We start from the raw sequence: 16,001 nt of genomic DNA, 5'->3' as shown, positions 1-16,001 counted from the left end.
GGATTGGCTGTATCAACTACACAAAGAAGGCACATAATGAGCAAGAATCAGTATAGTTAGCATCTTACTTCAATCTCAATTCTTTAACTAGAAACAACCTGAAGTGTACTTCCAATTCTATGTTGAAACAAACTCCAACATCACGAATCTCCTGTACATTGTAACACAAACTTCCTTGCAAAATACCACAAGGTTGTTCCTCCTAGACTGCAAATTCTCTAAGCTACCATTCTCTATTCCTATTTCAACTTTTAATACAGATTTACAAACAAAAAGGTTTTCCATGCTCCATGGAGGTTGCACCTCCCCCTTATCAAAGCTGCTTGGATCTGCAGATTGTTATTTTCTTCACAAGAAAGGAGATTCATCAGTTCTTGATGAATTAATGATAGAAAAGCTGAAAGATCAGGCATCTTTAAGGCACGTGGATCAGATTTCGGAAGAATGAAGAGTTCTCAGCAATTTTTTATTCACAGTAGGGTTAAACGCTACAAAGTTTTCAGAAGCCAGGTGGATCCTGGAAGCAGCATCAGGTTGACCCTCCTTAGACTTCCTCTATCATCCTCATTCAAGTGTTGAAAACCAAATTTATTTGTCCACATATCGACTAACTCAGGAGTGGCAGCAGGTACAGCTAGCTTCCTAACCGCCAATGATCTTAGCATCTATACCCACAGGGAAACTTGAATTAATTGCATATACCAGTAGCAGCAGCCAGTAGATGAATAAAGGGAATAGAGAGTGAAGAGTCATTCAGACATATGGCGTTGTTGCAGTCTATATTTGTCAAACATGTATAGGTCCCAACAATAGGGAAACATTTCAAGATATTTGGTTTGTCCAAGCACAACAGAAATGCAAATACAGGAATGATGGTAAAAGACTTCTCAAACTCATTACTATTAAATGCTGTAAAAAAAAATCACTACCAAAAGAAATATCTTAACAAGTATGTTCCTTCTACCTTGTTTCTATCACAATCTGTTCCAACATGACTCTTAATGAATAAATTACCATTTCTATAGAAGAAACAAGGAGCCGGCACATTCCCTGCCCATGGAATTTGCTGCAAGTTGCAATGAAAGGTAACTCTGCTACTTGTACCCCATGGATTCTGCATATTAGAGCTCATTTTCATTAGAGATTATCTTAAAAGCTTTCCCAACAAAAGTTTTAAGCAGCATATGACCAGGTTAACAGTCAACGCAAAGAAACCACTTAAAGATAGAAAAGCAGGAACACTTTGTCAATGTGATTGAAAACAAAAACAGAATCATTAATGCTCTTCATATAGAGAGAGCACAGATAATTAAAGTTTTACATACTAATATACAGATTTTCCGGAAGAGATCAAGATATAAAATTGAGAACCATTGAGTTCAATGCATACTAAAAACTTCGGTATTGTTTTATCAGCTGGAAGCCCTCACTTGGAAATGTAAGAAAAGAGAAAGTAGCAGAAGTATGAGTTGATAGCAGAACTTGTAGTAATGAGCCAACTGTGTTGATATTAAGCAAAGCAGTTCTACAATATGTAGTTACTCCATGGATGTAATGATGCTGATAATGTCAGATCAAAGTTTCGCAGCTGGTTTGTAGATCTGAGCATACAAGAATTAAAACGAGAATCCTAGTTTGAGCCAGTTCAGATCCACAATAAAAGGTAATCGACAAAAACTAAACGAGTTAAAAAGTGTTTTCATTGGAAAGAAAGCACCAAATTTTATATCAAATATCAGAGTGAGACTGTGCAGCATTTTCCTAGATAAAAGTTCTATACAGAGACTAATGCCACAAACTAAAAGCACTTGGAGACAGAAGAATCATGGACAACAAACCAAAATATGTATTTTAGTACCTGATGGACGCCACTGACACCACAATGTCCTTTTTCTCCAAGACAACAGTATAAAAGCCTTCGAAGTTCAGACGATTAAATTCTGATCTGGAAGGAGCATATAGCCATAAATCATTTTAGTTTGGAGAAATACTACAAGCAAAAGATCTAGTACTGGATCAACAAATTTAAACATGGGGACGGGAGCGCCCAAAAATACCGCGCAATGTTACAAGATTAGTCTCAATAGCATCTGAAGAATAGAAAGGCTGGTATGCTAGAAAAATAAAAAATGAAGCGTGCAAAAGGTTCATGAGTTACAGCTGCCTGACGTTAACTATAAGTTAGAGCAGACCCAATTCCCAGAGAATGGAAGTCAAAAGGTCTGAAGAGCATAAAAACTGCAAATCTTTGCTTCTGATTAATAAATTCTAGTAGAAAGGCCAAGGGGATGAATATGAATGAAACGTTCATAACAGATAATTCTAGAAAAAAAGGAATAAATATCATTGCTCATTTATGGATGTATGCCAAGTAATATGAACAGCCCGGGCAAGTGCTAGGACGGAGAAACAGCATATTTATCATTGATGAGAACAAGCAAATGGGACACAACACTTACCCCCAGTTGTATATGGCTTGAGGTATCATGTCAATTTTTGTTTTCTTATCCACCATTTCAAGAAAGTATTCCTCTAAGAGTGTGATGGCAACAGCCAACTTAGAATTGCATTCAGCTTTTAAGGCAACAAAGGCCGGAGAATATGCTTTCCGGTCACCGTTAATGCAACGTAGAAGTCTCCAAGAGATTTCATCAGAGAGATTATTCGTCAACCCAAGGCGAGACTGAAGACCTCTACAGAGCTGCACAAGTAAACAATGCACCTTATTGCGGGGGAAAAATTCATCATATGCTAAAATATCACAAATGTCAATAAATCAACTTCCACGCAAAGCAGTAGGAGCATAAATATAAGTGATTGCATACTTCTACAATCTTCTAACTTATTTAACCTTTTCACAAATCACGATGATTAACATGTACTCATTAAAAGGACCAAAAGAAGGAACAGGTTAAAAATATTCTGCTTGTCATTAATCACACAAACAGAACTGACAGGATTCATCCAGTCGAAGTAACTAAGAACTTCGAATTTAAGTAATACTATTATTGAATCATCAGAACTACTTCGATATCTCTTTTTTGTTTCTATTTTTGTGAATCCATAGAACTTTCGTTCTTCTATTTCTTCGTTCCGAACTGTTATTTCAATTCTTCCATTTTTTCTTGATTTCATCAATCAGCCAACCAGTGAAATATCTTTGTCCCAATTCCTTTGACACATTAAAAGGTCAAGATGTTTAATCTTTACAGTAACTCATCATATTGTTTTGTTGCAATCTTGGCATTACTTTAAATCTTTATAATTTATTTGTCGCCCTTACAGAAATAGTCAAGTGGACTGCTCAACGGCAATAATGGACCTACAGTTTTAGACAAAACTAGTATTATTCATACATTCAAGCTATGATTATGTTACCTACATCCTTGGCCTGAATTAATGACTTGATACTTTTGCCGATAACAGAGATTTAATTTGCTCAGTATCAATCTGCAGTCCAATTAATTTTCTGCTGAGAAGGGGAAGCCAATTAACGCCAAATGCTTGCATGCCCTAATAGAGCTTATTATAACATTCATTCTGATCTTGGTATATGAACAAATTCATGGTCCTGGAAATGTTGAAAGTAATTCTCCCCAGCCCGCCTCTGCTTTTTCAGGGCTTCACAGTTTCCCAGTATCATAAGACAGCCTACAGCACAAAGTCATTCTCTCAATATTTTGGCTAGTTATTTCTATTTTCAAGGTCACGATATAAGTCCTACATGTCACCACCTTTTTCTTGCTTTCCTAGGCTTAATTCTGATTGTCTTCTCATATTGGCTCAGAAATAGACTTATTTGCTAAGGCCGTTCATGCTAAATACATATTTTTAGTGGGTCAACTTGGACTATGATATTTATGAATGATCATTTATTATTCAAAGGGGATCTATAATGGATTTTATGTTAAGGGGTCTAACATCAGTTGCAACAATATGACAAGTGCATGTTTGTAGGATCATTGACTGTATTAACTTGAAGTGCCATCTATCTGAAGCAAAGTTGACCAGTGATCTCAAGGCATGGCACTAAATTTCTGAAGGGCAAATCAGTATGGTCAAAGAAATAACTCTTATGGAAAATAGCAAATGGTTACCATATCCCAGCCTCAAAATCTCCATAAAACCACAGAAAATGGGATGCAAAGAAATATTTTCAGCTGCATTCAAAACTTCATCAACATACAAAGCAGATATAACATGTCCGAACTTGTAAGCTGTTACATGGAATTGAAGAACATATAATCAACTTAAAATTCTCTAATCTATGCTTTGCTTATTTGATTGTGATTAGTCTGAACACTGTAAAATGATAAAGAAACCGAAAAGAGAGATCACATTTAATTTCAGAAGGATAAACATGAACGTTCCAATTTTGGCAAATATACATTCCTTTGCTGGATGGTAGATATAAAAATTTGACACATCTTTTACAAATGAACTGATTCAGAAAGAATACCTCATAACAGCTTTCTCCACAGAACCAGTTACCCGAGATGAATTTGATGTTCGCATGCTTCCCGTTCAGGCATGTCTCATGATCTATTTGCAAGCATTAGTCCAGTCAGGCTTGAAGGATTCAGTAAAGAATAGACAACAGAAAATGCAATAGTTCCGTTCCTTACACACACAAAGACGCGAGCACGGGGGGCGGGGGGGGGGGGGGCACTAAATAAAGATCATAGGAGAGAAACGCCTAATCGTCTCTCATTTGTAGTTCAAAAAAGTTACAGATCCCCTGAGTATTGAGATATCCCAAACTTTTGTTGCAGACTCCTTGCAATTTACAACAAACAAATCATCACCCTGTTTTTTAATGAATTAAACACCATAAGTGCAGATGAAACCTTACATCTGTGTTTGCACATTGAGCATTTCAGGGTCCCAGGAGTGTGTGAAGGATCTTTAGTATTGACCACATCCCAACAAGTCTGACAACGACATTGCGGACAATACCAGTTTCCCTCAGGAAGCTTCAGGAAAAAAAAAATAGAGAAATCATTTAGTATACCAAATTTATAAATTAACATATACATAATATGTCTACTGATTAAGCAAACAAGACACCAGATCTACATCAAGATGTGGAGAAATCCATAAACTAGCCCACTGCCCCTATCTGGGCCCACTATATGGAATTAACAAATTCTACTAAGCAGTTAATCTGTATAATGCATTGACATCACAGAGTATTTTGGATTTCCACAACTTAATTATACTGATGTCAAATTTGTTAAGTTTAAAGGCTTTGGCTCTCACAACAATATTCTGTGGACAAGCAAAAAATGGTTTCTCCAAGCGAAATTCTTCTTAACAAATCAAGTGGGATGCTCATAGCCTCTGGAATCAAGAAATGAGGAAAATGCATAAATTATTAGTACGGACTTGGACATGATTTAGATTGCGATTTCAAGACACTAATCCAGAAGCTCTTCAGAATTGCTTCATTATTTTTTTTTTCTTTTAACTTCTCAAGGAACTAATGTGAATCTTTGTTGAGTACAAAAAAAAAAGTTGTCACATGTCCACAGATTCACCAGGGGATGAATGGGATTAAAAACACAAATGAATACAATGTACAAAATGGTATGGCACAATTACTCATAATCCAAATCGTGATCTTGCTTCCTCTTTTCTTTATTTTTCTTAATTTGGAAGATTTGATTAGTGTTTAAAATGTAGATACAGAACTGTCATTTCCTTTCAAATAAAGATCAGAATAAAACATGTAAAATAATGTGACCTAGCAAAGAAACCTCAGTGCAAATTTAAAAAGAATTCCAAATCTTAGAGAGTGAAAGGAAAGAATTGTCATATGGTGGATGGCGGAGATCATTGCTCAAGAAAGTAGAGACAAGACCATAGAAGTTATGCCACATGGAAATAAAACAAGGACGGTAACTTTGATGGGAAACTGACATTAACATTTAGGCCTATTCAGAAAGCTAAAATATAATAGCAAACAGTTGAAATCTTGTAGTGTCAATATATCATCAGAGAAACAAGTTCATTTATAAATTTCAGAAACAACACAAGACACCGGTGAGTTTTAGTACTTTGCCCAACCTGAGACACAACACTGAAAGAAAATAATAGTCAAATTTGATAGAGGGCCTTTTACAGATAAGGAATTTGTTTTCACATGATATATCCAAAACTCTTGAGTGACATTTATGAGATTCCTAAAAAAGGAAAAACTATACTGAGAATTGATCACATATGCAAGCGTCGTACTAACATAAAAGTAGACAAACTGCCAAATGGTATCCTATTCATCATTTTAACTGCAGAACGACAATTAACACAAGGATAAGTTAACTACACATAAAAATCAATTCCTTAGAAAGTAAGGATCAGTTTATCAAGCCCTTCCCATTACATTCTCTAATGTGGGAAAGAATTTAGAAGTGCTATAGAATGAAGTGGTTAAACTCTATTAATAACTATCTGCAAGTTATTCTCTCTCTTTAGGACACCAACTCTAATCTTTATATGTCTCCATTCAGCTGCATGAAGGAGAAGAACCTAGCATATTCTTGTCTGTGTAGAATTTTCCCATCTTGTACTTCAAGACAACCAGTTTAGCACATAACATGAAAACATGCCACCCACACTGAAGAATTTATTCTATCTATTAATTGGTACTCTTGAGAAATGCCAATCACTCGTAAGAAAGTTTTGTGCACAAATTGGATCCAACCCGAAAAAATCGCTAGTTCCAAAAGCATTTTAACGTGCTTGTATGAAATAAAACGAAGCATCAACAACCCAAATTATGCAGGCCCAACAATATCATCAAGAAATATCTCCTAGATGATTGTCAGCAATATGATGGGTCTTTCAATATTAGAACTTAAAAAGTATTGTTTTGAATGCAACTAATGTATACCTACTATTTTACAGGATCTATAGGTAAAGGACGTCTGCTCCTGCAAGAAGTGTTAAAAAAAATAGATGTACAGATTTTTCTTCAACACAGCTAGTGAAAACAACCCAAGTCACATAGGCAGTGTGACTTATCAGACTACAGTGTACAGAACTTCTCTTTCTGGAATCAAAACTGCCAAAATGTTTTGGCAGTTTGTTCTTGGTAATCAAAAGATACGAAAGCAAAACAACACGCTGAACTTCTAGAAATTTCCAAGTTAGCTAAATTGGTATAGATTCATTAACTTTCTTTCATCAGTTAATTGACCATTTCTTTCTGTTAGAATATACTGAATTATCAAGAGAGTTATAGTTTTCATAATCATGATCACCTGTAAATCACCTAGAAATCTTTCTCAAGTCGGTCCTCTCACTAATACTGAAAATCTTGGCAGGCGAAATATATCAATACTTCAATGCGGAGAATGCATTAGCACTGTTAAAAATTGAGAATTGATTACTCAATGTGATTGCAAGATCACCATAATTTCTAATTGATTGTTGCGATACTTTTATTTGATTCTGAAATGATTTCTCATTTTCCATTCTTGACATGTAATTCACCTATATGAGACGGTGAACATTGTACTCGCAAATTAAGAGAGAATAGCATGACTAGCCCTTTGGACATTTGCTCATGGACTTACACCATGCCAATAATTATTGATTCCTTCTCTCTTCAGCTATCTAAAATTTTGACATGGAATCTGAGCAGAATCTTTGGCCTCCTTCATTTTGCTTATGTTCGTCATGCTGTTGTTTCCATGCATCTACTCTTGGCACACATTGATGCACAACGCTTCATTCCATGTATTCTTTTGTTGAGATTAGATAATAATTGTCATTTCTAAATCACAAAAAAGGTCATGTCGTTGATCGAGGAGCTGGAGAAAAGTTTAACCTCCACTATTCAAGTTGAACACTTTAATCAAGATCTCTATGTTCAAGTTCAACTTGATGGAGGCGTTCTGAATCAAGATTTGATTCTTCAATATAATTGCAGGATCACAACATTTCCTCATTTTTCTTTTTCGAAATGCATAATTCACGTATATGAAAATGGACATTCTAATTCTAAACTAAACGAGAACAAATGACTTAGCCCTGTGGACATCCGTGATAACTACTTCGGATTTGCGTGAACTAGCAGACCATTCACTAAGTGGGGATGCTCCCTCCAGCATGAACGGACCCTTTCGGAACTGATGTTGAATAGGCGCTACTATCCCAGCTGGAACCCAGCCAGGTTCTATTGACCCTGTCGTCTTCCCAACAGTTTGACCTTGTCTTGGGGTGTCTTTGGGTTTACGAGAGAGAGCTCGCCAGAGGAAAAAGTCTTTCTCTTCCCATCCTGGGTCATACTCCGATGCGTCACAGAAGAGGAAATTGCAATGCATCTTGCTCAGCAGGCGTAGCTTGGAGTGAGAGTGTAGCGGGGGGTTGTGTTGTGATGTAGGCCATATAGCTGTCCACATAATTATTTGTTTCACTCTTTTCCCTTTATCTAAACTTTTGACATGGCATCATGTTCTTAGGCCGACTACCTCTTGCTTCTATTTCGTCACAGTGTTCATTCCATGCATTCGGTTTTTTGATACACATTGATCCCGGTGCACTACACATTCGATTGTAATGTTCTATACTTCATTCCATTTTCGTGCATTCTTGTGCACAGTTCGGTTTACCGACTGAACCGAAACCGAAATTTCAGTTCGTACCGAATACCTAAGCAAAATTTCGATTCGGTATTCGGTACAAGTTCTTCTAAAATTCTGGTATTTCGTCCGGTTTCGGTTTTGGGCACTGATTTACCTTAGCGAACTGAATACCCATTTTTTAAAAAAATATATATTATAATATATATAAATAGAATAAATGCATAATTAAACGTATAAATGTTAGATACATATTTATTCTTTTAAAAAAAAACTAAATTTTAATAAGCCCTAGCCCGTAAATCTAATTTTCACAGATTCAGAGCAGAGAGAAGAGAAGAGAACTGAGAAAGAAAAGAGCCCCACCACCCACTGCCACTGCATCAACTCTGCCGTCTGAGAAGAGGTGAGTTCATGACTCCTTTTATATTATATTAATGCGAGAATACGTTCGGATTAGGTATCCTTATAGGAATCAAACATTGAAGTCCACAAGCAATCTTAATTAATTTGATCAAATAAACAAAAGAAATTGAATTCGTACTTTAACATCTTTCTTTAATAAATGCAAAAGAAGGATATTTTGATACGTACCGCTAATAACCCTTCATTTGATTCTTCAACAATTTTTTTTTAAAAAAAAAATCAGTTTTTTCGGTAATTTATTGAACCAAACCGATTGGTAAATTACCGAACCGAGAATTTTGGTTCGGTAATGGCCTTACCGAAATTTCAGTTAAACAACATTCCGGTTCGGTTCAGTTTGATAATCCTGAATGCACACCCTATCTAGGACGTGAAGAAAAGTTTACTCTACATTGTCCAAGTTGAAAACATCAAGATATCTATATTTCTTGCTGGACGCATTAGGAATCAAGATTTGATTCTTCAATATAATTGCAAGATCACAATAATGACTAATTGGTTCTTATAATATTTCTATTCGATTCTGGTGTGATTTCCTTATTTTTCATTCTTTTTAGGCTTAATTCACCTAGATAAAATAGATGAACATTGTAATGTCAAATCAAGAGAGAACGAAATGATTCAGCCCTTTGGGCATTAGTCTCGTGATGTATGCCATATGGCTAAACCACGCAATTCTTTGTTCCTTCTTATCTCTTCACCTATCTAATATTTTGACAAGCACCAATACATAGAAAAGTATAGTCATAAAGCACCACCCATAGACTAGTCATGCCAAAAAGTATACATGCAATTTCATGTATGGATCTTGATTTTTATTGGTCCCAAAAGGACAATATAATTTATTGAGTTTTGGTCCGAAAATTCACCGAAACTCAATGATCTTGAAACTGAAAAAGCTCTAAGATCTTTTTCAGTTTAAGAAGTTTCAACTTCTTGAGCAGATCTCATCCAGGTGAACTTGAAATCACTTTACACTGACATTGAGATCGCCTATGAGCAATTAAATCAAGCTTGTTTTATTCACATTTCTAATTGACCTTTTACCAAAGCTAAATTGCAAATATTACTTCAACTATTTCAGATCTTACACAGACTAGAAGCATCATACAAAGTCCACGAGAGATACTCAAGCCTATTGATAACCCTTCTGGATTTGAGGATTTCTCAACTTTGTGCTTGTAATGGCCTTGAAACAATTAATCGAGTGACAGGTGTCTAGTTAATACAAAAAAGAAATTTGAAGCAAATCTCAAGCAGGTGGCAGAGGACAAAATAATGGGGAAGTTGTAAAGCAAAAATGTAATGGTTTCTTCATGTTCTAAAGAACAACTATTCATTAGCCACTAGTAAAGGGAACCATAAGTTGATAATCAAGTTACAACTATATGATTAAGTTAATGAACAAAGCTCACTTGTGAGATCCTGAATGTCTCTGCCTGGTTATGTGCTTGCATGTATAAACGTATGCATGCGCATGGAAATACATGCATTAATGTGTGCAAATTAGTAAACCTTCCTAAATAGCTTATGTGGATTTTTGGGAAGTAAAACTATTAAAGACGTGGAAAGAAATGCTCCTCATAGTGCTTTTCTTTGCTAGACTTATTTAGTCATATTACTATTCAACAAATTGGTAGACTTATACGCTGCATGACAGAAATCACTGAGCTGAGAAGACCTGGAAGGCTTAATACACTTGCCAAACTTAGCTTTCTCTATCGTGACTTACACCCTTAGCAAAGTCCAGCTTTTCTTTTACTAAGCATTCCTTTCTCATATCTAAGTACCGAAAATTTTTATCTTTGAAGTTCGGAAGAAGAACCGTTACTGAAAAGAAAGGAAAGAAAGAGGACAGGCGCATAGATTTATTAGCTTGAGCTCACCTAGAGTGCATTTTTCCTTGAAAAGGGAAAAAAAAGCCACTATGAAACTTATTAAATCACGTCATCTTTCGGGATATTATCCTATCACAAGTCATGTTTTTTCTCCCTCCCATTTTCTTGTTCATTTCCCTAGCTAAGTCAGGAGTTTCTCTATTCCTTAGTTACTATCTTCACCCTCTAATGGACACAATAACATTACAAACCAATCGTTTATCCTTCTGTTTACATTTATTAATTATATTCCTATTCATCTCTTTCCATGGTACATCTATTCTCCGTCCACTCAAGGCACCACATTGTATTTTATTCCTTTTCTCGGTATTTTACTGTAAAATTGCAAGAAATCAACTTCTGCAGAGTAGCAGATCACGAACAGACACTAAATCACAATTCCATGATGGACAAAATCTTCTTCCTGCCATGTTTACCACTATTGAATCTAATCATTTGAAAACTGATTAACATAGAAAAAGTATAGGCAATGAACAAACCACAAGTGAGATTTGGTAGGAACAAGTCATTCCTAATATGTGTATTTATACATAGGACAAGTTCCTATATGTAACTTTAAATCACCAAGAAACTAAATAACAAAATTTAACCTCAATGAATTTAATTCTGTTTAGTATGACAGACTTATCCAACTCAAAAAGTCCGAAGATAGTAGAGTAGAGAATCACTGCAACACTTCCTAGTTTGCAAAAGGCATATAAATTGCCTTCTCCAAGCTAAAATGAGTAGGAGACCACTTCAGTTAATCCATCCAACTCAATTTCAAAGAAAATCAAGCATAGAGTGGAACATCAAGACCAGATTGAGTCCTCATCCGAGTAGATATCCGGCTTCTTCCAATGTCCAGTACACTGGTCAATGCATTTTGCTTGTTTATCAATCGAACTAGATACTAATAGCATGGTGCTAAATCAAGATAAACTAGTCAAAACTATGGAAAGAATACAGAACGTCACATTGTACTACAAGGGGAACAATTTAGAAGAAGCAATGGACTTCACCAGGTAAGAAAGGGAATACAGACCTGTTCAAACAAGCATGCTTGATGGAAAGTAGCGGGGCAATTGTCACACCACACCAGCTCACCTTCAAGACCACAGAGCCCACAAAGATCGTCACCCTCATCGATCTGACTAGATTCCAGGGGGACTTTTCTAGCCTTGTACTCTGCTGACCAGGCCTCAAGCTGGCATAAGGCTAGTGGCTTCCCAGACTCCAAGACAAGATTCATGCCCGGCCATTTCGATGTCATACCAGCATGAGTCTCGAACTGTGAGATGGAAAATATCTCATTGCAACAGAGGCATATCAGTCCATCTCTAATGAGTATAGCCTCTTTTAGCATGGCATCATCTTCTGGACGCCGGAGTTGGATCACTTCATTAAGGGCTACAACTCCAGAATGAAGTAGCCATGAAAAAACTGTTCTAGAGCCTGTGGAAGACCAAGCTCTCTTCTGTGAGTGCCTTGGAACTGTCTTCAGGCTCCTTATGTGTGACCTGGAACGACCTTTTGGGTTCATAGGCTCACAGTTCCAGGTTGAACTTCCACCAGTAGTTAAGGAGTTCTTGTTTTTAAGAAACACCGAGACCAGCAGATCCTCGTCACTGAATTGGCAGACTTCTGATTCCACTGACCCACCTGTGCTACCACTGCTTGCATCCATAGAATGTTTTTCAGCTCTTGTTTATGTTTAATGAAGCTAAGTACTTCTGTCTAGATACTTTCCTAGATTCTTGATTGAGTGCACCAATATCAACCACCTTCTTCTTCAGTAAATAAGTTGATTTGTCGATTTTCTCTCAAGACCTTTACCAATATCCCTGTTACTCCCAATGATAAACCTTCATTGGAATCCTTGTTCAGTAATGAATCCTGCAAAACCATAATTTTTGAAATCTCAGATTCTTTGCTGGAAAAACTTTCTGTCAACTCCAAAAGAAATAAAATGTCTTTCATCTTACACCTCACCTCAAACCATTTACATAGGATGCAAACAATACTAAAAATAACATACATATAAAATCAGAATACATTTGTTTCGATAGCAGCAAACATCTAAAATGTATATTCATTTTCCCCACATTATTCAGTGAGCTATGATATAATGTAGATTACAAACTAACCAAATGGAATGAGGTCAAAGTATGTGGGAACAAAAATTCAAAATTAGGATATGCAAATTAACAGTTTTGCCTCTTCATCTTTACTTACCAAAAAGGATGCAGAATTTAAGACCGGAAAGAAAACGCAGGTACGGATGAAAACAGCTGAGATATTGTAGAAAGCTCTGATGTCTTGGCAGCTGTAAGAAGCAATTTAAGACCAAGAGTGCCCTAAATTTAAAATTAATACAAAAAAGGAATTATATCAAATTGCCAAATAACAAAAAAATTTCAAAAGGGAAATAAAGTCAATGCAAATCCAGGTCAGAATTTTGAATACACTTGAATCGACTTCAAATCACTGCTCTACTTTCCTTACACTCATCAAATAAGGGAAAAACATCATGAATAAATCACATGCAGAAGGAGAAGAGACATAAATGCACATAAATCAAAATATTGTAAATGGACAGGTCAGTCAATCTATCACAAATATATAAAAAGACAGCGAGAGATAGACAGATCCAGGGAGAAGAGCACAAATCAAGCAGAATAGTACTAAATCTGAATGTTTGCAGACAACAAAACAGTTGAATTCATCCCTCAAGCAAATCAACAGGCTAGACATAGAATCTGAGATATCAAGGTGGACAAATCACAAAATGAAAGCACAAAACTCAACCATAAAAAATATTAACTCACTACCCAAAACACATATATTACAAAAAATCTACCGTTGCTTTTCTATCCACAGCAGCAATTTTAGAATTCTCTAACAAGGTGTTTGGATCTTAGGGACTATGACCATGAAATTGGTATTCATGTATACTCTGCTCAAAGTATGAATCGGAGTAGTTCTGATTCTAATAATAACCTTTGCATTCACAAGATGCCTTATAAATCCGAAAATAGGAATGCTTCAATCATAAAACTCAATTGAAAGAAAAATTGAACCCCAAGGCCGGCTATTTGAAGGGCCAGATCCTCAATTTAATGTCTTGGTGAGTTGCAGGTTGGGTGAAAATGGTTTTGCCGATGGTATCAGTTTTTTATGATGAAATAGAGGATTTGAGGGAATCCAAAGATGCATTAAAGGAGAAAAGGGGCCCACTTTCTACGAGACTCTTCCTGCACTCACACCTAAAGGAAAATGGCACAAAGAAAATCAAGCTTCCTCACTACCTCCAATATTATACCCCATCCTATTTGCAACAACTTCAAGTTTTCAACCTTTTTCTCATTCTCTTATCAATTAATTACCTCCTGAAATTCTTGGTAATAAGCAAAAGTTGGCACCACCTTTGGTTTCACATTCATTTCTACTCTCATTATAAATTAACCATTCCCCTCTGCCAACCCTTCTGCAGCCCCAACTCGCACAACAATTTATTCAATTTGGCAACTTTTTTCAAACGCTAATTCAAACTCCAATATGAAAAACAATGGGCGGTTTTTGACATACAGACAATAATTAATGAGTATCAACTACACATAATCGATGAAAAACAAAAGCACATTACAGCCATCCTATCTGTATTTGCACCCACCTAAACAAACAAACAAAATGCATCAGTAAAAGTTGGCACCAGCCCTGTATTCGCATTCATTTCGACTCTCATCGCAAATCAACCAATTCCCATCTACCAACCCATCCCCAGCCCTAACTCACAAAACAACTCATTCACTTTCACCACTTACATTCAAACTCCAATATGAAAACAATGGGTGGTTTTTGCCAGATGAGCAAGACAAACAATAATGAATGAGTAAAAATCCATGGAAAACAAAAGAATATTAACAGCAATCCTACCAGCATTTGCACCCACCTAAAGAAACAAAATACATTAACCATAACACATACAAAATGTGAAGGAACTCAATTAATTACCTCCTCGATAATCAACAAAAGTTGGCAACAGCCCTAGATTCGCATTCACTTCGACTCTCATCACAAATTCACCCATTCCCATCCAAACAACTCATTCACTTTCACCACTCCTATAAAGTCCTATTCAAAACCCAAATATGAAAAACAATGGGCGGTTTTCGCCATACGAGCAAGAAAAACAATAATGGATACTACACATAATCCATGGAAAACAAAAGCATATTATAGCAATCCTATCTGTATTTGCACCTACCTAAACAAACAAAATGCACTAAATTCATAACACATACAAAAACACTAAATTAATTACCTCCTGAAATCCTCGATAATCATCAAAAGTTGGCACCAGCCCTGGATTCGCATTCATTGCAACTCTCATCACAAGTTAACCCACTCCCATCCGCCAACCCATCCCCAGTTCCAAGCAAACAACTCATTCAATTTCACCACAACTACTGAAAAGCCTATTCAAGCTCCCACACAAGAAACGACGGCGGATTTTGCTGTATTTACTCTTACAACTCATTCCCTGGAGCGACATTGCTACATGGAAGAGCGGATAGTCCATAAGGAGGGCTCGGGCAAGGCCCATTGATCCAAAGGTGTAGGAAGATGAATCATGATAGAGCAATTTTGCTAAAGATACCATTTTTCCAGCTGATAATTAGAAATTCGGGAAGTTCGAGAAAATATGGGAAGGGAAAAATTAGATTTAGGGATTAAATTTTGATGATTGTGATAATAAAAAGATCAGTGAGGATTTTAAGTTTTTAAGGGTTTCTGATTCGAATTCCGTCCGATAGCGAAGAAGAGTTTCAGAGACCCTCTTCAATGGAGAGTTCTGTCCACTATCGAGGTCTCAGTTGTTTGATAATAATTTCACTTAAAAGTGGTTTTCAGAACGCCATTTACGTGAAACTGTATATAATTGGAGATACGCACACCGTAGAGGAATTACTGTTTTCGGTCGTTAACTGCCGGCTACCGATCGAAACTTTCTTGTTTTTTGTATTATTAATTATTAATATCATTAATCAAATTATCCAACAAAATTGAAGAATCAGTTTCCTATAATTAAATATACTTTCTAAGTATAACTTCA

General features: G+C 36.2%; 1 protein-coding gene and 1 long non-coding RNA gene across 6 annotated transcripts; one reads left to right on the top strand and one right to left on the bottom strand.

The window, feature by feature from the left end:
• Positions 1–37: 37 nt before the first annotated feature.
• LOC105157673 (increased DNA methylation 1) lies at positions 38–15,775 on the bottom strand. 5 transcript variants are annotated; one of them, XM_011074111.3, is made up of 9 exons: positions 15,210–15,775; positions 13,121–13,242; positions 11,931–12,781; positions 4,853–4,973; positions 4,460–4,542; positions 2,460–2,701; positions 1,859–1,945; positions 1,015–1,114; positions 38–665 (listed from the first exon to the last, which is right to left on the bottom strand). In XM_011074111.3, exons 3-9 carry the CDS (start codon positions 12,570–12,572, stop codon positions 489–491), a joined length of 1,452 nt encoding a protein of 483 aa, XP_011072413.1. In that variant the 5' UTR covers positions 12,573–12,781; positions 13,121–13,242; positions 15,210–15,775; the 3' UTR covers positions 38–488. The 5 variants fall into 5 exon arrangements, with proteins under 5 accessions (XP_011072413.1, XP_020548628.1, XP_011072411.1 ...); XM_020692969.2 differs by having other exon boundaries at positions 13,121–13,211; XM_011074109.3 differs by lacking the exon at positions 15,210–15,775 and adding an exon at positions 13,746–14,359.
• On the top strand, positions 8,878–12,782 carry LOC148788724 (uncharacterized). Its single transcript, XR_016064612.1, has 2 exons — positions 8,878–8,988; positions 10,093–12,782. It is a non-coding gene; the product is annotated as an uncharacterized LOC148788724 (long non-coding RNA).
• Positions 15,776–16,001: the final 226 nt, after the last annotated feature.

Source organism: Sesamum indicum, linkage group LG3, assembly GCF_026168435.1.
Source record: "Sesamum indicum cultivar Baizhima isolate 11 linkage group LG3, ASM2616843v1, whole genome shotgun sequence".
Classification (NCBI taxonomy): domain Eukaryota; kingdom Viridiplantae; phylum Streptophyta; class Magnoliopsida; order Lamiales; family Pedaliaceae; genus Sesamum; species Sesamum indicum.
This window is presented reverse-complemented; position numbering and strand designations above follow the sequence as displayed.

Coding starts and splice junctions, on each gene's coding strand:
- LOC105157673 (XM_011074111.3), bottom strand. CDS start 12,572: ATGGATGCAAGCAGTGGTAGCACAGGTGGGTCAGTGGAATCAGAAGTC. Junction 4,974..11,930: donor AAGCATGCTTGTTTGAACAG/GTCTGTATTCCC, acceptor TTTTTCCTGAAG/CTTCCTGAGGGAAACTGGTA. Junction 666..1,014: donor TTGTTTCTTCTATAGAAATG/GTAATTTATTCA, acceptor CTGTGGGTATAG/ATGCTAAGATCATTGGCGGT.